Genomic DNA, 27,583 nt, shown 5'->3' with positions numbered 1-27,583 from the left:
TTTATTTATACCAAATATTGTTGGATTAAACAAAAAGGACTGTGCTTGTGCAGTGTAATTCCATTTCAAAAAATGCATTTTAAGTAAAAACACTATTACATAATTGTCATGTTGAAATTAATAAAAGTTATAAAAATTATGAAAAATTATTGACTAGATCTGCTAGAACATTTTAAATAAAAAAAAATTAAAAAATTATATATATATATATATATATATATGTTGTGGTGGCACACATTCATTTGCATATGTGGATAGTAATTACACATAAATAGGAAGACTCAGTTAGTCTGGGTGTGTGTTCACCAGAAGCCACCGAAGGCCGCCGAGAGCAGATATGTTTCTCCAGCAAAGACTCTTATTTGACACCATTATGTAAATATATCTTTTCCTAATACACTTCTTATTTGATCTACCTTTGTTTGTTGAGTCGTCATTTGTATTGCTTTTTACGTTACTTGTTTCAACCTGCAAACTTAACAATATATTAGTGCTCTACCATTTTCTATTTTGAAATAGTGGATTTTAATATTTTGTCAAAATCATAAACTGCAGTTACCGTCCCTGGATTTAAAAAAGTCGTCAACATTAATATGATTAAACTTTTAATTCAAGAAATTTTATTTTTACTAATTCTTTTCTTTTACTCAATCATTTTTTGTAATTTTTTTGTTTGTATTTCTACTCATGACACTGTAACAAAGTTTTTACTTAAAATGTTTATTATTATTATTATTATTATGAACAAAGATGAGTTGAGAAGATATTTGTACATCGTTGGATTATAGTGATGTATGCTTGTACAACACAAACACCACTTTCTAAATCTTGATGACCATTACCCAGTGACAAGCAGGTGTGAGATGACTGGTAGCCATGTCGATTGCAGGCTTTCCATCAGAGATTTCCTTCTCCTAGAAAGGTCGTTTTCATCACAGCTTATGAGAGTCCTTTCCAACCCCTACGTCATTTGCCCATGAGAGTATATTCTACACGCCGGTGTGTCATGTATGCCTCAGTTGAGAGGGCCTAAGCTCCATGGTATGATAACCCTTAAGCGGGGGACTAACAGGTACTACACCTTGTCCAAGGGTAACCTGGAATTATGCATGGCAGAGGCCATTCATCTCTCTGAGGTATATAATGTATACTTGCATCCGATAATGACTATAGATTAGCAAACAGCTGTTCTACAGTGAGTGGGCGGCTGGTAAGTGCTCACATCACAAACCAAGGAAGAGATTCAGGGATTGTTTGAAAGAAAATTTTAAGAAGCTTTGCATAAATGTTGAGATGGGAAGAGATGGCTGAGAAGAGGAGTGAGTGGCAAGGAGTTGTCTCTGGAGGTTGTAAGGTATTGGAAACAAAAAACTTTGAACAGGCAGAGCTTAAGAGAAATCTGCATAAAGGGTCTGTGAAGGAATTGGATGCTCATAGGGCTGGCTAGACATGTGAAACGTGGGTGCTTATGTACTCTTACTTCCACGACCTGATGGGACAACCTGTGTGGTGTGTGGCAGGAAATGCAAGTCAACTGCGAGTCTGAGGAGGCATATGATTGTGCACAGGGACACCATACAACAGAGTGGTGTAGTTGACCCAATGCAGACACTTGACATTATGTGTCATCTTTGCTTCAAGCCATGTTAAGTCGACTGCTGGTTTGAAGAGACACCTGCGTGGCTATATGTGAGATGAACGGGGGGGTGGGCTGATGGTGGGGTTTTGTTGAGCTGGACAGCGATCATTTGTAAAGATTAAGCAATCATCATCTAAAATCTATTTATTTGAAATTGAATTGTGAATTTTATTTGATTCCGTAGACAGTAATGGAGGAGGGAGGGGGTATTAAATCAACATTCCTAATTCAGGTAAAACATTTTTAAATATTTTCATTTTCTTTCTTTGTTGTTTTTCTTGAATTTCTTAATGTTAATTTTGCACCAAGAATGAATTAATTTTTTACCATTCCTTAACGGAATAATTGCTGTAACACTATGGTGAACCAAGTTTTTAACTCAAGCAGATCATGTGGACAGAGGTTCATCACATAAACAGCTGGGGTCTTGTTGTGTAGATAACACATAGCAGTAGTAGGTGTCAAATAATAATGACAACAAACATTAATTTGGAGGTTGACAATTCTTTTAAGGTTTGTATTTTTCAGTAAGCATGCATAATAACCCATGAGTCTTTCCCCAACTCATCTCACATAGTAGGACAAAGTGGTGCTGTCTCAAACAACTCTGCTTTTCTTCGCAGTTCAGAAAGATAGAGATGGGTACTTGTCCATTCTCCCCTACCATAAAAAACAAAAATAAAGAAAAATCTGGTAGAAAGAAAATATTGTACACGAAAATTGATCAAGTAGTTTTATTTTTAAACAGAAAATCATTTTTAAACAAATTTGAGTTTTTTCAATGTTTCCCTCTTTATATTAAAAACGACTTTCTAAAATCTTCCCAAAGTTTGAATTAGAGTTACCTCCCTTGTACTGCAAGAAGTACATTGAGAGATTAACGATAATCATAAAATTTGAATTTCTTTGTTTTTTAAAATAAAACTACTTGGGGTACAATATTTTCTCTCCATCACTGGTATGTACATAATAAAGATTTTTCTTTATTTTTTATTTTTTTTATTTTTTAATTATGTGTTATGGACTTGCACCAAAATATTTTGTTATGTGTCATTGGAACATCCTTAACAGAATTTTCTGATTTTCTGTTTAATCTAAACTTATGTGGCAAATTATTAATAGTTAACAAATGCACATCCAATTGCTTTGAAATTCAGCAAATGCTTTCAGTAATGTTTTCAGATCAGGTTCTACATTATTCATGCATACAGATATACTTACCTTGCCAAACCAATGCCACAATAAGTACTCCTCTGTAAAGTTTGTCATCTGCCCACTGAATAGATACCACATATTCAGCTGAAAATAAGAAACAGAAAAAATGCTAAACACTCAGAAGAAATAATATCTATAATGGCTTTTTATTATGCATTTATGAAAAAAATAGTTGTTTTTTGTTTTTTTTTTAAATATAAAATAACTTATTTTATTAAAAAAGAAAAAAAAAATCTTTTTTATTATATATTTCTTTTTGTTTTATTGAAGTCCTTTGAGAAGAGCAATTTGTATATTTATTTATTTATTTACGGACTGTTATCCTTATCTTTATAGTTGTTCTTTCACCAGGTTTCGGCCAACTATTCCTCTGGCCTTCTTCAGGTGGTTAACCATAAGACTTAACTGTATCCTCAGTAATTACTGCTTTCCATAGTTGTTATCTCACCAACTAATCAACTGGCCTGCTTTAGGTATAATTGAAACCGCTATCTTTAGACAATGCTCATCTGGAATCAGAGATTCAATGTCTCTTCAGGACCTATGACGCAGTGGATATAGGTATTTAATCTCTACGGTTCCAAGTGAGCATTGTCTGAAAATAGCGGTTTCAATCCTACCCAAATCAGGCCAGAGGATTACTTGGTCAAAATGTGGTGAGACAACAACAACAACTATGGAAGGATACAGTTAAGAAACTCAACATTCCTATCCCTTCACAGTTAATCACCTGAAGAAGGCCAGAGGATGAGTTGGCTGAAACGTGGTGAAACAACTATGAAGATGAGGATAACAGTTCGCAAAAAAACATTTTTTTTTTATTAATAACAATTTTAAGTTTAATTATCATAATATTGTTTGACCATCTAATACCAACCAAATGAGATCCTTCTACCAAACAGAATGGTTACAAAGAATGGTTATTGTTTTATATTTTTTCCTTTTGGTTGGCATTAAATGACCCACAGATAAACTAAACCGAACCAATTCAAGAAATCTGAATCAGGCAATGAATGAATTCATGGTCACATAAGATATGATATTAATTCAAGTTATTTAAAGGATGCATACTTTTTGGTAACTCCATTCCATCCAACCTGGGGCATCACAATTCGGGTTCACCAGGACAAGAGAGTCAACATAGCTGGGGTGGCACAACTGAGAAAGAAAGAGAGATCCAATTTAAATTTTATAAGTAATTGCAAAATCATATTTATCAAGTAGATAATATTTTTGATTTGTATAATTCAAAGATTAAGATTGAAAGAAATAACCAAATTATTGAAAGGAACTAAAAAAAATAGTTTGTATGTTTTTTTAGAAATTGTGTGTGAATGTGCAAGTGGTGAGAGGTTTTGTTTTATGGCATATCAAATTTTTTCTGTTTTTTTAATGCAGAATTCAGTAATTTTTCAGGTTATTTAATTCCAAGTTCAGTCATTTTGTTAAGTTTTTATTAGCGATGGCCAATAGACAGAAAAATAAAGTTGCTATTTTTTAAAACTAATTAAAAACTATTAAAATCCATTATATCTAAAAAAAACTTTTTTCTCCAAAAAGATAAAACCCTGAATTTAAATAGAATAATATAATTTTTCTTGAATTTTTAATAGAATTTTAAATTATAAATTTTTCACAAAAAAAAAATTTGACTCAATTTTTTGCTGAAAAACATGAAGAAAATTGAAATAGTTTGTAAATAGGTTTTTTAATCAATTAAACCAATTTTTTTATAATATAAATACCTGAATTTCAAATAATTCCATGTTTTTATGAGTTGAAAATGTACATACACATATGGAGACAGGCACCATCTTGGATTTTAAGCTATTTAAAAGTATGGTAGCCTGTACATGTCTAACCAAACAAGCAAATACTAGGGTTTTTTTTAATAATTAAATTAATCATATTATTAAGTATTATATTGTCTGGCTTTGAATATGATAAAATTTGGGATTTTATCTTTCTGGAAAAAACAAAAGTTGTTCAGAAATAATGTATCTTAATTGATTAAAAAAAAATGTCTTATTGCGCATTGTCTTTTTAAATCTTATTTTTCTCAATACTTCAGTATTGAGCGAGGAAAGTAATGAACAAACAACAGCACAGTTAGTTTCAGGGAAAGAGTTGGAAGTAATTTGGGAAAAGGGAGATAACAACCGTTTGTGGGCCCCATTCAACCACCATAAATTATGATATATCAGGTGAACGACAAATTGCAGAAACAGTTATTATAATTTTTAAATTTCCACAGTGGTATATATTTATTTTTTATTTTTTGGTATCAATTCTTAAAATTAAAGCATTCTCTAATGGTATATTGGCAAAATTGGGCTAATTTAATTCTAAAAAAAAATTTTACAGCTATTTTTAAAGATGTGTTTTTAGTGTTTTTTTGTAAAAATAATGAAAATATTTAATGCTAATCTTAAATATAATCATTAAAAACATATTCAATGACTTTCACATTTCAAAACACAAAGGATGAAAAATTAAACACATTCAAAATTCGAATTTTCACATTCAGAATTTGAAGAGCAGCTGTTATTTTTTATTTATTCATTTTTTCTACAATCTTCATTCATTGAGTTATGAAAAGAAAAAAACAATAACATCAGTATTTGGTCCATTTTAAGTCGGAAAGCTAATATATTCGGACAGCCTGATCTTGTAGTACCAAGGCAAGGGAGAGAGGTAGTGAGCATAATGACTGAGAAAGTTGTGAATAAAGGGTATTCCAAGAGATTCGGACAAGGGAGATGAACAGGCAAAAAAAAAAAAAGGAGACAGAGAAGAAGAATGTGAGAGGAAGTAGGAAACATTAGTTTGACCCTCTCTTTACCCACCCCAATAAAAGTAAAAAAATTAACATATTTTGGGTTTTTAAAGAATACATTAATTAAATACAAGCTCAAATTAAACTTACTGAGAAACTCACCATAGTGATATTAAAATTACATGATAATACAATGGTATGGAGTTAATACTTACACTGTAACGAACCAAGATGTTTGCTCCAGTGCCAACACCAAATCCAATGACTCTTCGCAAGCTGAAGGATGAGAAAAGAAATGGTCAGATTTATATTGTAGATGGCCACATTGTTCCTATTATATAGCATATCAACGTTTTTTTGTTTTTTGCTTTACATGGGGGTCACCACTTATGAAGGCCCGAAGGCCACTCAGGGATAAGGGTTATTGCATGTACAGTAACCAATGAGATAGCATTGTAGTAATCATTAGTATTGGAGATTTGATAGAGTGTCTTACTTAAGGGGGCGGTTTGTCAGGAATTTGTTTATGTTGGATTTGAAGACATCCAAGTTGTAGTCAGGTGGGAAACAGGCAAACGGAAGAGAGTTCCACAATCGTGCACTTCTGAGAAAGAAGCTCATGGAATCTACGTTTGGATTTAGGCACAGATAAAGAGTGGGGAAATTTATTGACAGTAGTTTCAGTCAGACGGGTGTTTCTCGTGAAAGATTGGTGAGGGGGGGGGCTCAGACGAGCACCTGCCATGGAAATAATGATAAAACAAAGACAGGCTCGCAACGTCTCTTCTGTGGGAGAGTGGCTGCAGGGAAGAGAAAAGGGCATCCACCATTAAACCACGAAGTCTATTTTGTACTCTGTCAAAGCAAGATAGGCTGTTTTTAGCAGCTCCTGCCCCGATGTGGCAGCAGTACTCCATCCTTGGACGTACTTGGCTTTTATACAGATAGAGAATTGCATCAGTAGTGAGATATCTTCTGGAGCGGTTGAAGGATCCCACCATTTTCCCAGCGTCCCTGGCAACAGACTTGATGTATGTGTTCCATTTCAGATCAGAAGTAAAGGTCAAACTCAGAAGCTTGTCAAAACATGGAGCCTCCCCAAGACGAGAGCCATCCATTTCAATTGATGCCAGATGGGGATCAGAGCCTTGATGATGTAAAGATAGGAGTTTGGTTTTAGATGCATTAAAAGTGACCAGCCACCTCTTCCCCCATTGTACCATGCGCTCAAGATCAGAGGAGAGAGAATTAGAGAACATTGTCATTTACGGCCTTTGATGTGTTGCCATAGATGGTCATGTCATCAGCATAGATGTCAACGAATGATTTAAGTATGTGTTTTGGGAGATCATTGATGTAGATCAGGAAGAGAGTTGGGCCCAGGATGGAACCCTGGGGGACTCCAGCATTAATACTGTGAGCCTCTGATTTCTGCCCATCAACCACTACTCTTATGAACCTATCAGAGAGAAATGATTTAATGATTGAGAAAACATTTCCAGTAATACCGTAGCTGGAAATTTTGTGAAGAAGGCCCTTATGCCATACCTTATCGAAGGCCTTCGATATGTCAAGAGCAATTGCCCTGGAAAGGAAATCTTTGTCAAGAGATTCACTAATCCTATGTGATGTAACCGTTAGCACATCTGCTGTAGATCTTGTAGAGCGGAAACCATATTGCATGTCACTAAGAAGGTTGTTTTTTCATTGAACAACATGGCACAATACCTATAAGAAATTATTCAATGTATGCAATGAATTAAATACAACCTGCAGTTTTATCTAATGAGATAAAATTGCAGTATACTTTTCTATAAAGTATTAGTAGGTACGTGATAAAAATAGGAGCTGAAATCAACAGAGTAAATTCCATAATTTAAAATAATATCCATTTGGTATATCAAAAACAATTTGTTCAAAATATATACATTTATTTACAATGTGTCTGTAACTCTTAAAGGAGCCAAAAAACAAAAAAAGTTCAGTGCTAGCTAGAAAAGGAAAAACTGGATCTTAGTCAGACCGGAAAGAGAATCAAGCAATAAATCATGTTGAGTGTGCAGCAATTTTTAATGCTATCAAACTGCAGCTTAAATCATTTAGACCTTAAGTATCTTTCATACCTAATCAAACATGTCAAATTGCAGCACAATAAATTTATATAATTAAAACTCTTTAGTAAACATGGTGATATTCCCTGCTTTTATTTTCTTGGCCATTTTGCCTTTGTGAACATTTGCTGCATATTGTTAAGAATCAAAGTCGTCAAATATTTTTTTTTCTTTTAAAAGGGAGATAAAATAATTTTAATGGGCATCAGTTGAATAGACAATCGTAGTTTATTGAGTTGCACACTGTTTCATTACATCACAACTGGTTAATTGCATCATAGCCATGATTCCATCATAAACAGAAAGAGAGATAATTAGTAAGTCACAATTTTTGTTAAGCTATCTTAATATATTTTTTACTGCTTAGTTACTTCAGAGATAAAAGCAGTTGTGCAAACATGTGCCCCTCTCTATTGACAACAATCACCGACTTAAATGTGTTGCCATAGTTCCCTCCTCCTTCTCTTTTTGTTCTAGTGATGTTGTCATCTGTCACACATTGGAGGAGATAAGCACTGGTTCACAAGTATAAAAATAAAACACAGAAAACACATTCTGCAAATATAAGTTGTGGTCTGCACATGTGACATCATCAACTCTAAACATTAACATCCACATCTATCGAAACCTCTTTGTCGTCAGCTTATCTCACTCTCCTAAAGCTCTCCTAATCTGGTCCAAGCCGCAACCTGCCATCAACTGTTGTCCACTGTTCTAAACTAGAAAATATCCTTCTAAATGTTAAATCCATATCTTGATTAACTATCCTATTTTAGATGTCTTTGTGTGCCTTTATGAACAACTTCCTCCCCATTGCCTTTCTACAAACCTCACTTCCTATATTTTTGTTCTGCTGATTAACTAGTTCTATAGTTTTTCCTTTTTTCAAAAAGAAAAAGAAAAAAACGAAAACACTTCAAAGTGTTTTTTTTTTAATTTTAGAACGCTTTTTTTAAAACTTTAGAACGCTTTCTAAAAAAAAAAAAAAAGGCGTTCTGAAGTTTAAAAAGAAAAACAAAAGAATGCTTTTTTTTTAAACTTCAGAGTGCTTTTTTTTTTAACTTCAAAGAACTTTTTTTAAAACTTCAGAGTGTTTCTTTTTTTTTTTTTTAAACTTCAGAACACTTTTTGAGAGAGGAGGTCATAATATCAGACAGTTTTTCGGCAAGAATTGTTGATACTTGAAGTCATAAAATTAAAGATTAAAATTTATCACCAAGTGTACATGGGTATTTCAATGGGTATTATGTTTTATTAGCGTCCACCCATCACACACAAAAAAAGATGAAAAAAAAGGGAAATAATGTAGATTAAATTATTATTTATACTTACTTGTAATGATCGACAACATGGTGAACAGCATCAGCAAGTTGTTCCATACTTGGGTAAGAGTAACTACAAAATAATTCAAGTAATGATGCCATTATCCACACAATATTAAAGTAATACCACATATAACATCACATAAGTAATATCACATATAATAACCAAACAAGAAAATATTAATATAATTTTAGTTAACTTTAAAATAAAAATAAAAAATGAAACAGGAAGAAAAAAAAAAAGTAAAATTCATAAATGTTGGGTGAAATCTATTTTTTTAATATATTTTTTTATTATAAAGTTTTCCTAACCATTTTTCGAATAAAAATTGGAAAGTTTCAAATTACTGGAGTCATTTTTTAGGAATTTAGTTTTATTGAATACATTATGAAAAGAAAAAAATAAAAGAAACCCACCTTACTAGCAGAAAATTTGTTAACACTTATCACTTTGAATAAATAATTTGCTCAATATTTTTAGTTTTAATATATTAACCTGAGATTTATTAAAGTCATTTCAATGCAAGTTATTATATTAATAAAAAAAAAATAATAATACTGTTGTAAGTTTCCATGAGATGAAAAAAAGTTAAAAGTCTGAGGGAGACAACTCATATTTTTAATTATAAAGAGGAATTATTTCCCATACATTTTGAACCTTCCAAGTAATTTTCAATTATCTCCATTATACGAGTAATAAGAACCTAGAGCGAATTATATTTCTTTTAGTTAAAAGAATATGCTGTAATGATAGAAAAAAGAAAGCCGTAGTCAAAAGCATTGCTATGGAAAATTGGACAAGATGACATATATATATATATATATATATATATATATATATATATATATATATATATATATATAAATAAAACTCCAGTGATTTTGTAACTGCCCCACAAAAAAAAAAAAAAAAAAAGTGTAATTTCCAGTCAAAATGTTAATCCCTGAATTTATACATGATCAACTAATGGAGATAATTCTTTCTATTACACTACAGGGTGTCTAATATGGAAAGAGGGGAAGGAAGGGCAGGAAATTTAGCACAATTAATTTACATATACTTATATAATTGTTTGAAATAGAAATTACTTATTGATAATAGAAACATTTTGAAACAGAAGAAAAAAATGTTAGATATCATTCAATGTGCACTTTCTAGAAGGGGAGGGGGGAGTATGCACTAGCAGAGTAAAAGTCTCTTATTCCTACAAAGTCCCTGAGAAAAATCAAGATGCAAAACATTAATCATTTTACTTTTTGCTGCCATCTTCACCTGTCAAGGAACGGGCAGACAACCCATCTTACTTTGCAATTACTGTATTCAACCATGGCTTAAATCTAAATTTCCTGCTTTGGGAGGGCAGAGAGCACACAGTACATACAAGATTCATTTCACAGTAAGATATAAATTGAAATTTCCATTGCAGGACTTCCGAAACATGCATTCTATAAAAAAAACTCGACAAATTCAATGCACACATGCAATTGACAAAATACTGTCGAAAATGTACCAGTGTAGATGGGGTGGAAATAGCATTCAGACTAAAGTTATGAATGGAAGAAAAAATAATAAAAGAAATTTAAATCTGTGACTTCGTTTTTCTGTAATTTAATCTTATGTAAAAATTAATTCCAAACACATGTAAAAACATTATATTGTTATTATATCACTGAAAAGACTTGGTTCTTATCTGATGGTGAGGGTGCTGCTAATTGTGGTAAGGATAGTAGTAGTGGTAGTCTACTTTTTCAATCTACCATTTTGAATTAGAAGCACTCTGGTCAACATGTAAACAATTGCCCTCAAATAACCAACACCTGCTGCCCTTGTGGTTGCATTGTTTATTTTTGTTTTCTAGAAACAATTTAATGAGTACATGCAATTCATAAAATGCTGTCAGAAATGGATCAGTGTAGGGGAGGGGGTATTCAGATTAATGTTTTGAATGAAAGGAAGAAGAAAAACTCAGAACTAATTTAATTATACAAAATAAACACTCAAATTTAATGAAAAAAAAAATGAAAACCTGACAAAAGGTTTAGGCTAAAATTGAACCTCCAAAATAAAATTTCCAATCAATTAAAAAATAATTCATATTTTAGTAAAGAAATTGAAAGTTAGATAAAGACCATAAAAATTATGGGGTAAAACAGAAGTAACCGAGCAATCAAAGAGGGGGGGGGGGTATTTTTAATGAAAATATTTAAAATGTATTCATATTTAGGCAATAATACATTTACCAACTGGTTATTATAGACTAGCCAATTGATTCCAACTCACCCTGTATATTTAATTAATGATACAATTCTCATCTGATTTACATCTTAGGAATATAAAATAAATTTTATAAAATAGTTGTTACTACATTTGAAATAAAAATGTAGAAGACAAATATTCTTATGCACATAATTAACAAATAAACTAAAATAAATATTTCTATAGTATATAATCACCAATTTTATATAAATTGTATAACCAAAATATATTTTCTTTTCACAATCACAATATTTGCATAGTTGCCATATTTTTTTCAAATTATTTTAGAAATAAAAGGCAATCTGGAAAAAAAGAAGTGTATTAGCAATCATTAAAAAGGAATAGGGAAGTCAAAAGATTTTTAGTTCAAATAAAAAAAGATTTGCTTCTTCCACCATGTATTATAATTCTGGTGAATTTAATTCGAAACAAAATTCAGAGTTGTCGAAAAATGAAATAAAACTGGTGTTTACATAATTTTTAAGACATGCTGTTGCTGTTGTTTAAATAAAATGTTACGGTGCGATAAAATGCAGAATTCATGAAACAATTATTTTTTTCACTAATGTACAAATTCCAACATGTCATCAAGCGATACTAATATTGCAACTATTTGCAGGTTTTTAATTCAGCCTAAGTTTTTTTTTTTTCTGTATCTGAGATTCAATTACTACAAGCCTTTCTTAAGATTTTAAAAGAGGTACAAGTAAAAAAAATTTTTTTAAAAACAAGAAAAAACGAGAGGGAACATGGCAGGGGGAACAAACAAATACAAAAACCGCAAACAGAAAAAAGTACTCAAAAAAAGGGAAAAAAACATGGAGGAAAAAATATATAGAAAAACAATGTTAAAAAAAAAAACGCAGAAAAAATTAAAAAAAAAAAAAAAAAAAAGATGTGTGTCATATCAAACGATAAAAAATATTTAGTTTTAAGCATGGATACATTTATATTAATTCCTACAGAAAAAAGGCAAGATAGCAGCCATCAATTAAAAATTAAAACCTATTGAAAACAAAATTATAAATTAATAATTGTCTGCATCATACAAACGTTAACTAAATCTACAACCAAGATAAGATTGACTACAAATGATAAGGTATTTTTTTTTACCAAAACAAAGCCATTCAACTATAAAGCAAGATTTTCTTGTGTTAGAATGGAAATTGTAGATTTCAATAGACATTAGTCCTTAACATTTTCAGCATAGAATTTGTTTTTTGGCATAAAAATTTTAACTGTAAAAGAACTTTTTTTAAATAACAAAGAAAATAAAAATTATTTTCCGATTAGTCTTATGAATAATCTGCACAAAAGAGTTAATGAAATTTGGATTTATATGAAATTCTAGCTGAAAAATGTAAACTTGAAAATAAATTTAGGCTGATCTGGACAAGTGCTATTTATCAATTCCATCAACACCATAAAGTTGTATCAGATTCTTTACATTTTATGTCATAAAAGGAGAATTTTATCAAGACCAGAAAAGATTCAACAAATTATTATTTTTTTTATTTTAAATATCTACAAATGAGAAAAAATTATTTTAATCAAATAAACCATAAAAATCAATGTTTATTACACAAGAAAATAATTTCTGTCGTGGAAGTTTCAGGGAACTGTTCCATAAACCTTGGTTTTTGTTATTTTTTTTACCATTTATTCTTTTTTATGAACTGCTTTCCTTCATTTACTCAGGACAAAAACTTAAAGCTTTAGTACTAATAAACAACTCCAACTGCACTCTATTATCAGGTTGGTATAAAAAAAAAATTTGTTAATGCTTGAAAAATCTTTACACACTACAAACTCTCACTGATTGCTCACCGATAATACAAAGTGGTTTTCCTAAAATCTGAGTGACAAGTCTCCCCTCTTTTCCAGTAATTCTCCACATCTGTTAATCACTGTTACAAATGACTTTGCATTCTCGCAACAGCCATTTTTCATTGAACTTTTGCTGATACCAACCATTGGCTTTCTACAGAATTTGAGTGATAATAAGCCACCTCAGTCAAGACAAGTTCTTTCTGTGCCGTTGACAGTACTTGCCCTCCTCGGTCTTTCTATTCTCTTATGCCCTTAACAATCATTTTATATACCACCTCATTTTAAGTATTCATCCTCCTTGATCTTTAATGACCATTTTCTATGGTATCAACCGAGGCTAGTACCCCAGTCTTTTAACCGTTGTCATCAAAAACTAAATATTTGTAATAAAAAAATTTTAACAACTCTGAACAATATAAACAAATAAACAATATGTCCCTTAGTTACTTGTCTCCCCATGAGAGAAGAGTTAAACAAAAGATTGTTTTTTTAATGTAGGAACAATTCAGCTCCTACAAACTGGATTGGGACAAAAATAAAAATTGCCTTAAGTGCAGAACGATTTCTCCTTCACTGGAGACAGAACAGATACTACACTTCGATCCTAATCCAAATGCAGAGACAACGTCAATAATCTATCTATAGAGTTAAGTCTGAAAAATGGTTATATAGAGTCTGTAAAATGTGAAATTTTAAATTACTTTACAATATGCCATATTTAGATTTTAAAACTTATTGTGCTAAGCTATTTTTTTTTAAAGGAAGGTAATGAATTTAATAAAACTTTTGTGATACAATTTTCAAACACTTTAAAAGACCAAATAATTCCAATTCTATTAATGAAAAGGATCTGAGGTTAGAATAAACAATAATACAAAAAAATATGTAATATCTCTAAGTAAAGATCACAAAAAGGTGGTCTGATTATTTTTTATTATTTGGTGCAACTGGCAAATGCATGCAAATTGACAATTTTAAGACTACATGTCTATGCGGGGGGGGGGGGGAATCACATGAATTAAACACAGAAATATTAAGAAAATAGTAAAGATAAAGCACAAAAGCAACCAAGAGATGTTAATTACTTGTAGCAGTGAGCACAAAAACAAAAATCTAAACAAAGCCGTGGAAACACATGTATACACGTTGAAAGAAGTGGAAAAAATTAATAACTGTATGACTACAAGATTTAAAAATCCAACTCGTGTGTAGTTAATATTTTGTCTTCAAAATATTTCAGATTAAAATGGACATTTCTTTTTTATACACATTCAAATTATAAAATATAATGAAACCAAAATTTATTGGCAGAAAAGACATAAGTGCAATATGCCATGTATAAAATATGACAGATTTGTAAGAAAAAAAAAAAAAAAATGGGGCTTCTTTATTAGAGTAAAATTCAAAAAACCAAGGGTATCTACTCAATTGTCATCTTGCACTAATGAACAGATCAAAAAAATTATGAAAAATGATAAGAGAAAATTAATTATTAATGAAAACAGTTTTCGAAGACAATTGAGTTTTGCTAAGTTTATCTAAGATTTTCAGTTTTCAGGAAATATTTAGCTCCCTTGCTATAATTCGAACTGTTTATTTTATTTAGCAAAACTCAATTTTTGTGAATTGTCTTTGAAAGCAATTTCCATTAATAATTAATTTTTTATCTTATATTGCTTTTCAAAATTTTTGGATATGTTCATTATTGCAACATGACATTTAAATAGATACCATCGATTCTACTTGAAATTCGATATTTCGATTTTCAAATTTTGCTTTCATAAGGAAGACACACCAAAGAAAAAAATCTTATATACAAGTATATATCCTCAAAACAATTGTCCAATTCCACGTTTGTGGTGGGTTGCTGAACTACATCCTGGGGAAGATATGGGCAATGCAGAGAGTAAACAGTCTTTTGCCTGTTGAGCCCAAACGGTTGACAATACATCTTGTGTGTATGGCCACAAAGGCTTTGGTATGGCACCAAGGTTAAAAATATATATCAGCAAGAAGTAAACCGACTTTTTCATTGATGGCGTTGTACATTAAGCATAAGACAATTTAAAGTCTTCGCTTTTTAAATATAAATATGTTCAACTGTATAAACTGCCCCTTCTAAGTGAGCATGGAAATACCCTTGTGTGTGTAGTTAGGCAGTGTTTTCCGGGTATTAAAGGGATAAGCAATAGACATGAGATAGAAAAAAGGGAGAAAACGTAAGAAAACCGGAATATCTATGTGTGTGTGTGTGTGTGTGTGTGTATGTGTAATGACTGTATTACTGCAGTTTCCTTGATGTTAATCCAAGGAAACTCTGGTGTTTATAAAATAGTACTCAATAACAAGTACACCTGTTTCATAGTATAAATTTCTTTATATAAATATGATTGGCTATATATGTGCATACATGCTTCAGTTACGATTTTTCAAAATCTAACATCCTCAGACCACAATCTTGATCAAACAACTATTTTATGGATTTTAGTTGAGATGACCTATGACCTAAGGTGGTAGATTTCAAAAGAAATCACAACTGAAAGATGTATACACATATGTAGCCAATAATTTTTGTATAAATAACAAAATTTATTTCATATATATATATAATATATATATATATATATATATTATATTATATTATATTATATGAGAGACATGTACTACTTCTTTCTGGCTCTAGTTTTCTTTAGGTTTTATACTTTCTCATGTCTAGCTATTGCTTATATTGTTTTTATAATTTATATAAAAATATTTTGGAAAAAAAATAAGGAAGAAGAAAAGAAAAAGAATAAAGAAAAGAAAAAGGAAAAAAAAGAAAAAGAATAAAGAAAAGAAAAAGGAAAAAAAGAAAAAGAATAAAGAAAGAAAAAGGAAAAAAAGAAAAATAAAGAAAGAAAAAGGAAAAAAAGAAAAATAAAGAAAGAAAAAGGAAAAAGACAAAGAAAAAAAAGGAAGGGAAAGAAAGGGAAAAGAAAAAGAGAAAGAGCAAGGAAAAAAGAGAAAGGATAAAGGAAAAAGAGAAAGGATAAAGGAAAAAGAGAAAGGATAAAGGAAAAAGAAAGAAAAGAAAAAGGAAAAAAAGGTTTGATTTGCTTTGTATCCATGCAGTTATTCATTTTTTCCATTTATTCCTTCAACATTTTACTATCGGATTTATTTTAAATTATTTTAGAAGCTTTTAAACAAGAAAAAACAGCAAGCTAGAAAAGCAAAAACTAAGCCTCGAACATGACTACGAACTCAATACTGACCTGTTCTCATTAAGGCTCTCAGGATTACCAAGTGCATCTTGCCTAATAATATTTAAAACACCACAAATGCTTAACGCTACATAAAGTTTTGTTAATTATTTTTTTTACGTTTAATTTTTTTCTTTTTTTAGAGCAACAAAAATGCTTCAACAAGACAAGACAAAAAAGTCACACAAAATCAGGCATCCAAAGTGTTGTTTCTCAATGACTTAAAAAAATAAATAAATAAAATAAAAACACACTTAACAGATTTAAATAAAACATTTTGTAGCAATGGACTTTTATGAATCTACAATACAATTTTCTCCCCACCCCACGAATTGTACACAAACTTACATGCACACAAAAATAAAATGGAGTAAAGTCTACAATAGTTAACAGTCGAGAACTTAAAGTACAAACAACAAATAATTTATAACAAATGCAATAGAATTAAATTCTCTACTGACCCATATACTTTTAATGTGTGAAAACTAAAAAAATGTTATTCAATAATTATATTTGGATGCTTGTATTTATTATCAACACACAAGACAATATGGCAATCGAGATTGTGACAGGACCACATACTCCCTCATTTGACAATGTTGATCCCAACGCTATTTTCATGGTCTTCTCTTTCGTCTTCTCTTCTGCCTGTTTTTGTAGTCTTTCACATTGGCACCAACTGAAGTGTGCAATGTCTCACAAGTATCAAAAACAAAACAACTCAAAACACATCCTCAAAAGAAATAAAAGACTCCAACACATTCAATATACATCAGTTGGACTTTCGGTGTGTGTGACACCATCACAAGAAACAACACTAAATGAGGTTCACATCTACATCTTCTCTCAAGGCTGTGCCTGTTAGTTTATGTAAGCTCATCTCAATTATCTCTGAGCAACAACTTGCATTAAATAGTAAACTGTCCCCAACTTCAAACCCATCACAAACTCAAGACCGTTCATAAAATTTTCCTAGCTGTCATAAACTGTCACAAAACTATTTGCCACTCCTAAAACTGGCCATAAACTAACTCTAAATATAGACTCAGCGGAGTGCTGTATTGTTTCCAGAAACTTTGTTCTTTCAACAATGACCAACCTTTTCTTTGGTCTGATGTTCTTTTTTATTATCTCGTCAATTTCTTTGAAGGGCCGCTGCAAGAAAGGTAGGCTCTCTCTACCATGCTAGAAAACTACTAACACCCGAAAGTATCCTGTACCTCTATAAGGCCACCATTCGCCCATGTATGGAGTATTGCTGCCACATCTGGGCTGGTGCATCTGCTACTAGTCTCTCGCTCCTTGACAAGGTTCAAAAGAGAGTCGCAAATCTGATAGGCCCTGAACTGGCATCTAAGCTTCAGCCTCTGTCCCATCGACGAAATGTTGCATCCCTCTGCCTGTTCTACAAGTATTTTAGTGGTGAATGCTCTGATGAACTGCAATCACTTGTGCCCCCACGACGCGAGCACCCTCGACAAACCCGACAGGCTACTAGATCCCACCCCCACACTGTAGAGGTCCCTAGATGTAAAAGATCTTTTTACTCCAATAGTTTCTTCCCCAGAACCGCAAGACTCTGGAATTCCATTCCAGGTCCCTGCTTCCAACAGTACTGACGTGCAGAAGTTCAAGTGTAACGTGAACCGACACCTTGCTGCCCAAATCCCTACATAGTACCCCAGTAGTTGTTGCCCCTGATAGTATCCCCCTACACCAAAGTGGCAATTTGCCTTGTTTGGGGTGAAAATGTAATAATAAAAAAAAAAAAAAAAAAAAAAAAAAAATATCAACTATTCCAAATTTCTTGGATACGCTAGCTGTTGCGAGGAACATGTCAATAATTATTATCCGATCTTTTTGTCATACCTTGTCACAACTTGATTAACAATCCTAATTTAGTCCCCTCTGTGTGCATTAGTGAACAACTTCCTATACCTCTCTTCTGCTGATAAACTTATGTCCTCTTTATCATTTTTTTTTTTAAACTTCCTAACACTTGAAGGCGGACATCAATAGTACATAATTTTTTTTTTACAATCTTTTCAGCCTGAAGTTAAGCCATCATTTTCAGTTTTCACATGCCAATAAGATATATGAACATCGAAATAAAATTTGGAAATGAAAAATCTTAGTTTCCACATGTATACAGAATTTCAATTCTATTGCATTTTGTTTGTTGTTACTATTTAGTTTAAGAGTCCTTGACCATTGGCTATTCTGGATTTTTACCATAAAATGTCTTAAGACACTTTAATACAAATCAAATTATTAGTAACAAAACGGATTGATTGTAACTGGATTAATCAGACATTTTATATTTTAATAGAAAAAATGTCTGCAAGAAAATTTATGAACTTTGATCGCATCGACTTAGTTCAACCCTAGAAGAATTTATTCAAGAAAATCAGACTGTTTTTCATTTCATTTTGTTTTTACTGAGACACCACTTATCAAGGTTAAAATCTACTATAGGACGAATAGATTGTCAGTTCAATGATGAACATGAGAGGATCAAAAACAATTAAATGTATAAAATTAGATGATTTCTGAAGATGGTTTGACAAGTATTTGTTGACACTTGATTTTAAGAAGATCATGTTGTAGTCTGCAATGATGCAATCTTGTAGCAATGCATTCTACAGATGTGAGTTCTTGGAAAGATTTCATTTTAAACATGTGGAGAAAGAAAAAAATTTTTTACAGTTGTGGTATAAAACCGTGAATATCTTATACAAGGGGAATCAGAGATTGAAGCTCAGTCAAGCACTTTCCATCAAAAATAATAATTGAGTAGAGAAAGCGTAGCAACGTCTCTTCGGTGATAAAGATTATCATTCACTAGATGGCTTTAGTTATGAAAGGTCCGATTATCTTGCACATTTCTCCAGGTCTCCTGAATAACAACCCAGTCTAATAATATTAAATCAGCAGATACAATGACTGATACACAAATTCACAATGTTATATTCTTGTCCTTGTTCACTCATTTTTTTTTTTTTTTGCATAGATTTGCGCTAGGTTACTTTTGCTACTGCTTCTCAACATTCCCCCCCCCCCATTTCTTTGGGTTTACATCTAATATCATATATTGCATGCATAGACACTTGTCTTAGCGTTACTCACTTCCATTAATAATTTATGTTGTATGTGTATACCCATCATTGCTTGTTTAATTTTATTAAGAGTGTGAAAGTGTCAACAAGAAACAACAAAAACAAAGAAACAAGTTATTTTGGCCATCCATGACTATAAAAGTCTGATTTTCTTAAATGTTCATAAGCCTGTGCTTCACAAAATATAGTTTCAAAGAAATAAACACAGAAGGTAGCTTGATTATACATGTAAGAGCAAGATTCATTTCTGCTGATACAATATCAAAGTGAAGAGCAATGCAATAACTATGAGTTTTACAAACATGATACACGATTCTGTGTATAAGCAAAAATTCTGGTATTGTGCTCTCTGCAATCAAATTACTACTGACTGCTGTGATGGGACAGGGGATGCATGCATGGTTTTCATGTGTATCTTGTCCCATCACAGCAATTAGCAACCATTTCACCGAAGAAGCGCAATACAAATACCCCCCTTACAGAATTACCTATCATGTTTGAAATCTATAGGTATCACACAGTCACTTTGATTTTGTATAATATCACAAAGAATTCAAATGAGCTTTCATATATATATATATATATATATATATATATATATATATATATATATATATGCACACACCCCTGAAAATGGATCGGGATAGATATGAAAATACTGAGGCTCAAAACAGGTACAGCAAATACATTGGCAAATTCCAGCTCAAAACCCGTGTTATGAAAGAACTTAGTAGCAAAAGAAAGATTTACAGACAAGTTGTCCGTAATATTTATTAAAATGTCTTAAAAGAAAAAATGATGCCCAGATCTACATATAAAAATAAATAAATAGAACTTTATTTAGCAATGAAAATATATTCTTATAAGAATTGATTTATACACACTGTCTTATCTACAAAGAAAGATTGGTTAAGGCGATGGTCACTTTACATTCTTTAAGAGCATTAAGTATCACTATTCTTTTATAAAGCTTCAAGACCTCATATAGTATATTGCATTTGAGTCTGGGCTTCAGTGTCCGGACATGGAAATTGGCATGTAACATTGAGATAAGGCATTACAAAAAAGAGTGATAAAACTAATGAAAAGCGTACAAGATTACAATCACAAAGATTTAAAAAATGAATATTAACTATATACAGACACCACCCAGTAAACACTGAGTGGTGTCTGTAGTGAAGTGGATAACAGTACAGACTGACAACCTGTGCATGCCAAGTTTGAATCCTGGCCATTCAATGATATCACTTTCACATTGGCAACTTTCATGTGGTCACTTTTATAAATATCGAATTAAAAAAAAATAAATAAAAATCAGGGATACCAATGCTACCAATAGAATTAAGTCAATCAAAAACCTTGTACAATCCCGATTTATACAGATTTACTTGTTTTATATTAGTTTACAAAAGAGAAGAATCAGCAATAATTTGAGATTTCATAACTAATAGCATTTCTAAATATGGTGGACATTTTATGCCCCATTGGTATGGAAGGTTGTGCCGTGTTAATCACATTATGATTAATTCATTTTTCTGGTTCATTTCATCAGAAGTTTTTCAAATTCGCAATATCTTTCTTATAATCGGTGTTTAAATTGTATGATAAACTCAGCGGAGTGCTGTATTGTTTCCAGAAACTTTGTTCTTTCAACAATGACCAACCTTTTCTTTGGTCTGATGTTCTTTTTTATCTCATCAATTTCTTTGAAGATCACTTATTCCAAATTTTTTGGATATGCTATTGTTGAAACTTTTGGGATTGCTCACACCCAGCTGTTGGGAGGAACATATCAATAATTTCATTTTGCTCTCCTTCAATTATTTTAGTTTTTTTACTCTGGTCAACGTCTCAAAGCATTTTATCCATGTTTCTACATAGTCTGGATTGTCCAGTGTGTTCAAGTATCCTATTGGTGATGCCATTGTGATACTGCTGTAGTCCTGAGACTTGATTCAAGATCAACTTCACATGAGTTATTGTCAAGGTAGATTTAAAAACCAGATCTATTAACTAATTGATTTTTTTATTTTTTTATTAATAGAACAATATATTTTGGGGGAACAATTGCCATATCAGATTCCCATCCATAGCCCTTGAGTCTCTGGAGGGGCATAGGTCATCTACAACTTTTGTAGATGTTTTTGTAGCGAGGAGTTCTTTTTACAGGGTGAGGGTGCTGGCCCCATGCCCAATCTTCCCAGAAGGTACATACAGCACCTAGCCTTCTCAAATGGTCAACCATCTGGTACTGGCCAGGCTCAACGTTACTTAACGTCAGTGATCTGGCAAGAACTGGTGTGTCAACGTGATTGTGCCGTATATTCATATCAGATTACAAACAATAAAATCATATTTTAATAGGGTATTTGATAAATTTAGAAATAGAAGAAAAATGGTATTAAGATGGTATTTTTGGAAACTATCAGATGAAATATTTAATAAAATTTAATCTGTAATTTGATATGGTATTAATATAAGATGAAAAAAAATCTTTTATTTCTTTAAAGATTCAGTTCAGAATAACATTAAAAGGAGTAATCCAAATGAGGCATACAAAAGAAATATTAAATAAATTTTTTAAAAATACCCGTTTCAAACTATTTTTCACACTGTGGTCATTATATTCATAACCGTTCAGGAACTTTACTACTCAGCCTTGTTTAGGTGTCTCTTATGTCAAAGATGATTTATATTTAAGAGGGAAAGAGAGTAGCCTATGGAATCAGCTATGCAGAGTTCAAATCCAATCAGATCCATTGTAATCACTTATGCACTGATATTATTGAAAATATGGTATGAACCCACAATCATTCACACTCCAGCTATAGTTAAAAATAACTTATAAATAAATAATTGCTGACAATAGGTATTATGTTTTACTTGCACTTTTAGCAGTTATCATTCTGGTCAGGTTGAGCCAGCTTCCTTTTAAGCAAGTACAGTATTTCTGACCATCATAGCACACTTTCTCTGATCCTGGACTAGGCCATATGATATGGTTAGCCAATCCCGATTTTATGGTCCGATGCTAACTATTTGTAGGCCTGATAATGCTGTTAGGTTGCCCTTGAACAAACCAACCAAGTCTTCATCTGTGCATGCATCAGCGTATATATGCCAACCAGATGGAGATCAAGCTATCATCTGTACAATTTTATTGTACGGTTGTGAAACGTAGCTGATGAGACCAACCTATGTACAAAAGCTTGAGGTGTTCGATCATTACTGTTTGCATCACCTCCTTAATGTTCGTTCAACAGTTTATCTCAAATGCCATTGTTTGTTCTCACTGCAATATATCCTCTCTGCAGATGTCTTTGCTGGTTTCAGTAATTTTTTTCGTCATCACCCAGATGATTTCATCCAGAAAGTCACTGAACCAGCTTCTCCTCAGGGTTAGATAAAATGACATAAAGGTCAGCTTAAAACCTGGTTCAGGATGGTGAAATACGATACTGAGCTGACCTTGGACCATCGTTTTTATGAGGTTCATCACTAGAACTCTGACTGGATAGCACTTGTATCTGCTACTGTGGTGGACAGTCATACCTAGTCAACATTTGTTTGCGACACAGCAAATTCTTTAGATAGAACCAACCCAACCACATACATGAATGAGTGCTTCCATTTTAACAGTAAATGATCCAAATGGAGTTCATATACCATAAAATAAACAAAATAAGAAAAGGTTCAGTTTAGAAAATTAGAAAACATTTTCAAACACACATGAAGATGGCCAGAGTGAACAGCAAAACGATGTGAATATAGCAACATGATGGGGATAATAGCCTGAAACATGTAATGCGAATAACATCTCAATTGCAGAATCATCAACAAATAAAAGATAAAACATTCGAACACCAAAGCAATTTTTTTTTTATACAGATTTAGCAAGTACACATTTAGGATTTAATAAAAAAAAAAAAACTACTTTTACAAGACTTCCTTTAAAAAAGAAAAAGAAACTTAGTTTGATAAATATCAAAGGTTCATATAGTTATAGCCAGCCAGTAGCATTAACCCTAGGCAAGTTGAATCAGCTTCCTCTGAAAGAGGAAGTGTTTAGGAAATATCAAATTCACAAGCGATTCCCAGTCACATATATAGTTATGATGTTAATAGAACATTTTTAAAAATCTGCACAGAATTTCACAACTCACGTGTATATAAATATGAAAAATGCTTTTATATTCTAAAAAATCTTTTTTTGTTAAATTCTAAATAGCTAAATATCTCCATTATAACATAAATTATGTTATCACCTCTAGTGTTTGTGCACATTTCTCACATCTATGTGACTTACACATTATTCTTTAATTTTTAGTAATCAGGGGCATACTTAAAATATGGTATTTGACACCCCTTTGCTAAACGCTCGGCATCAGAAGAGGAGGATCAAGGGCAAATAGAGTAATCTTGAGAATGGAGTGATGCCCTCCCCTACACCCCAGTGTAGTGGTTAATGAAAAGGGAGCCTTTGAGTGACTCAACTATAGTCAACCACTTAACTTTTAATAATTTGTGAGTCTTCAAAATTCAAAAGGAATTTAGAAGCATTTAAACTGTTGAATAGAAAGTCAAAATCATAGATATTTGAAGGTTCGAAAGCTATTTGCATCTAATGAATTTAACAAAAAGGGTTGAAGCAGCATTATTTTAAAAAATTATTTATAGTTTTAAAACAATTTGATTCATTAATGACAGGGCTCTACAGACATATTTATTTTTAGTTAACAACTAAAAATTTCCAGTTGTTAGACAAATAGAAAAGTTACAAGTCAAACCCAACTGATTTTTGGAATATGATATCTTTGTTCCATGACGAGTGCATAAATCAAAGATTTTTCTCAATTTTTTTAAATAAGTGAAATTCTAAATAAGCACCGGATTTTATGCTGATACTTGAAGATATAAACATTCGAATTTCTTCAGATGTTTTTTTAAACAGCCTTCATTAAAAAGATGGAGTATATTATTCTATTAAACTTTTTATTATTTAAATAACTCAGTAATAATGAATGTTGAACGAATGTTGGGGAAAAAATAATGATCACCAAAAGATAAGTGTTTTAATATTTCTAGTCGCCAATTTGAAAAATTACTTGCAAATGCAACTGTTTCATTTGCAATGTGAATCCTCGAATGATTAAATGATACCCTTATAATGAACTTTAAAAATATTATTTAAAAAAAATTATATAATTTGTATTGTTTGGACTACTATTCTCATCTTGATAGTAATTTTCACAATGCTTTGGCCGATGAAACCTAACTTTTTTCAGGTGCATCTTTTCAAACTTGGGAATCTTTATGTTCAACATAGGAATTTATATGTAATTTCAAAATATCTGTTAAATTATTGATTGCAACAGATTATGAAATAGCCAACCTGAGGTAGTGTATTGTATAACACATGAATATTCATCTCCTTTCAATTAATTTTTAAACAATAAAGAAAACATTAAATCACTGGTTTAAAAATAGATAAAGCCAAATATTCATTTTTAAATTATTTGAGTCATTATTTTAAATTGTCGCCATCATAATAATCTTCCTAGCTGAAACTGGCAGTTTTTCAAACAAAGTTAAGTGAATGACGGTTTAGTATTGTTAAGAACATGTGGAGAGGAATAAAAAAGTGGCTAGATAGAATCAAATTTTAATCAGATGGGATAATTTTTTAACTAAATTTTAAAGTTTATCTGACTTAATTTTAAATGTTAAAAGATATTCTTGCAATTATGAAGAGAAGACATTATTTTGGTGCAGAATTCAATCTCTAAAAGACAAAATTACAGGAAAATCTTTATGATGTAAATACGTATCACGGAATGAAAATATCATATTCCAAAAATCACATGAATTGATCAAGTAGGCTTTTTTTTAAAAAAAAAACTAAGAAAATCAAATTTGATTAAGCAAGAACAATGTATCCTGATCCACCATATTTAATAAAGGGAGACAACTCAATTCAAACTACCAAGATTTTAAAATCAGTCTTGTATGGCTACAATATGCTATTAATCACTAAAAATCGTAAAAATGATTTTCTATATAAAAAAAAGTACTTAATCAATTTACGTGATTTTTGGAATAAGACATTTTCATTCTGAGATGGGTACATGCAATTTTTGTTGTTAGGTTAAATTCTGAATAAGAACCAGTTTTTTACTATTCATGATTATAAGTAAAGGTGTAAAAAAAAAAAAAACGTTAAAAACGACCCTCTTCATAAACAGAGGGAGTTCTATGTTAGACATGATTAGTCTGCAAGATAGTCCTCCATTATATATATATATATATATATATATATATATATATATATATATATATATATATATATATACTATAATGCTGTCTTTATTTTAAATATATATGGTCACACTTTTATTTTACCTATATAAAAAAAATAATAAATAATCCCTCAATATAGCTCTTGTTAAGTGAGAGCAAAACCAGTCAACTGATTTTACTTTTAATCATGAACAATAAAATTCTTCCCCTTTATAATTGCAATAATTAAATTTTGTAGTCCCCATGAAATGAGATATGAATATTCATCCTATTTAACAATGTTTGATTAGTTTTTAAATATAGAAAACTTTAAAACATTTGTTCAAAAAAAAAAAAATATATATATATATATATATATATATATATATATGAATAAACACGTAAGACGAAAATCTACTCTTTTTCAATTCTATGTTTTAATAATAAATAAGCCCAATGTTTAGACAATCTTGAAGTGTTCTCAAAGAGAAAGCAACATTCCTTAGATCCCAACAGAAACATGAGGCTTGCAAATATATTCGTGAAACATGCTTTTATTGATTGGCCAATTTTGCTACGGTGAGCTTTTAAACAGCCACACGTTGAGAAACAATAGCGAGAGAAAAAACTGACCCCCGAATAATTCACTAACAATGACGCTTCGAGGGTTACATGCTGATAGGCAAACAATTCACATGCAGCGATAACTGGAGGCGATCGTTAAAAACCAGAAAGTTTGACACTACCACGGTTATTCAACTACCCATTTTTTGCCAGACAATTCTTTTTATCGAAGCATGAAAATAAGGCGCAAATTGTGCATAAGTTGGTTGCTCACGTACAAAGTTGAGCTATGAATTCCACCAATGGAATGGAAAAGGCATTAAAGTTAGTGAAAGAAAGAAAAGCAGGAATCAGTGTAGTGGACAACCACATAACTGCTGAAAAGAGGAGACACATTGAAAAGGATTTCATCAAAGTAAAGAATGGAAAACAAAACACAAACAGCATTGGCAGAAGAAAAAAAAAGATTGTAGAGTGCAAAGAAAATCATCTATGCTTTGAAAAATAAAAACACGCATAGTTGTATTATGATCAATCACAAATTGAAATTCACTTTTAAACATGGAGAATACATTTAAATAAGCTTTCATTGAGATTAGACTAATGTGGATACATACTGTTCATACTGCTCAAAGTAGACAGTTAAATAAAAGGTTTCATTGATATCACTAACAGAGGGCTACATATGGTTTCAATGAGACTACACTAAAACAGTAAAAAGACATTTCATTGAAAGTGATTAAAGTTCAACTTAAAAGACCGTATGGAATTCTTTTTTTTCTTTTTTACATAGGCGTCACCACTTATCAAGGCCGATAGGCCACTCAAGGATAAGGGTTAAAGAGTGTACAGTAGTCAAAAGGACAATATAGTAATCGATAGTAATGGAAGTTCGGTAAATTTGTTAACTTAAGTGGAACGGCTCATCAGAAACTTGTTCACGTTGGACTTGAAGACAACCATATTATAGACAGCTGGAAAGCAGGAAAACGGAAGACAATTCCACAGGCGTGCAGTTCTAAGAAAGAAGCTTTGATCATGGAATCTATGTTTAGGTTTAGGCACAGATAAAGAGTGGGGAAAATTATTGATAATGTTTTCAGCTAGTCTAGTGTTTCTTGCAAAAGTTTGGCGAGGGGGGAAAGTTTGAAGCTCAGTTGAACACTTTCCATGAAAATAACGATAAAGCAGATACAAACTCGCAACATCTCTTCTGTGAGATAGAGGTTGCAGCG

General features: G+C 31.5%; 1 protein-coding gene across 25 annotated transcripts in view; it reads right to left on the bottom strand.

The window, feature by feature from the left end:
- The window catches only part of LOC145280297 (protein NDRG3-like), a 186,449-nt gene that overhangs the window by 33,793 nt on the left and 125,073 nt on the right, over positions 1–27,583 (bottom strand). For 15 of the 25 annotated variants that reach the window (XM_080132252.1, XM_080132221.1, XM_080132217.1 and 12 more), the window contains 5 exons: positions 16,405–16,446; positions 9,074–9,136; positions 5,846–5,906; positions 3,926–4,012; positions 2,861–2,938 (listed from right to left, as the gene is read on the bottom strand). In XM_080132252.1, coding sequence (XP_079988378.1) covers positions 2,861–2,938; positions 3,926–4,012; positions 5,846–5,906; positions 9,074–9,136; positions 16,405–16,446 — 331 coding nt within the window. The remainder of the gene's footprint in view (positions 1–2,860; positions 2,939–3,925; positions 4,013–5,845; positions 5,907–9,073; positions 9,137–16,404; positions 16,447–27,583) is intronic. The other 10 variants (XM_080132254.1, XM_080132251.1, XM_080132248.1 and 7 more) reach the window with 1 other exon arrangement.

This window comes from Euprymna scolopes, chromosome 1 (assembly GCF_053919585.1).
Source record: "Euprymna scolopes isolate OS-2025 chromosome 1, ASM5391958v1, whole genome shotgun sequence".
NCBI classification, from domain to species: Eukaryota; Metazoa; Mollusca; class Cephalopoda; order Sepiida; family Sepiolidae; genus Euprymna; species Euprymna scolopes.
The sequence above is the reverse complement of the archived record's forward strand: the minus strand, read 5'-3'. Positions and strand labels throughout refer to the sequence as shown.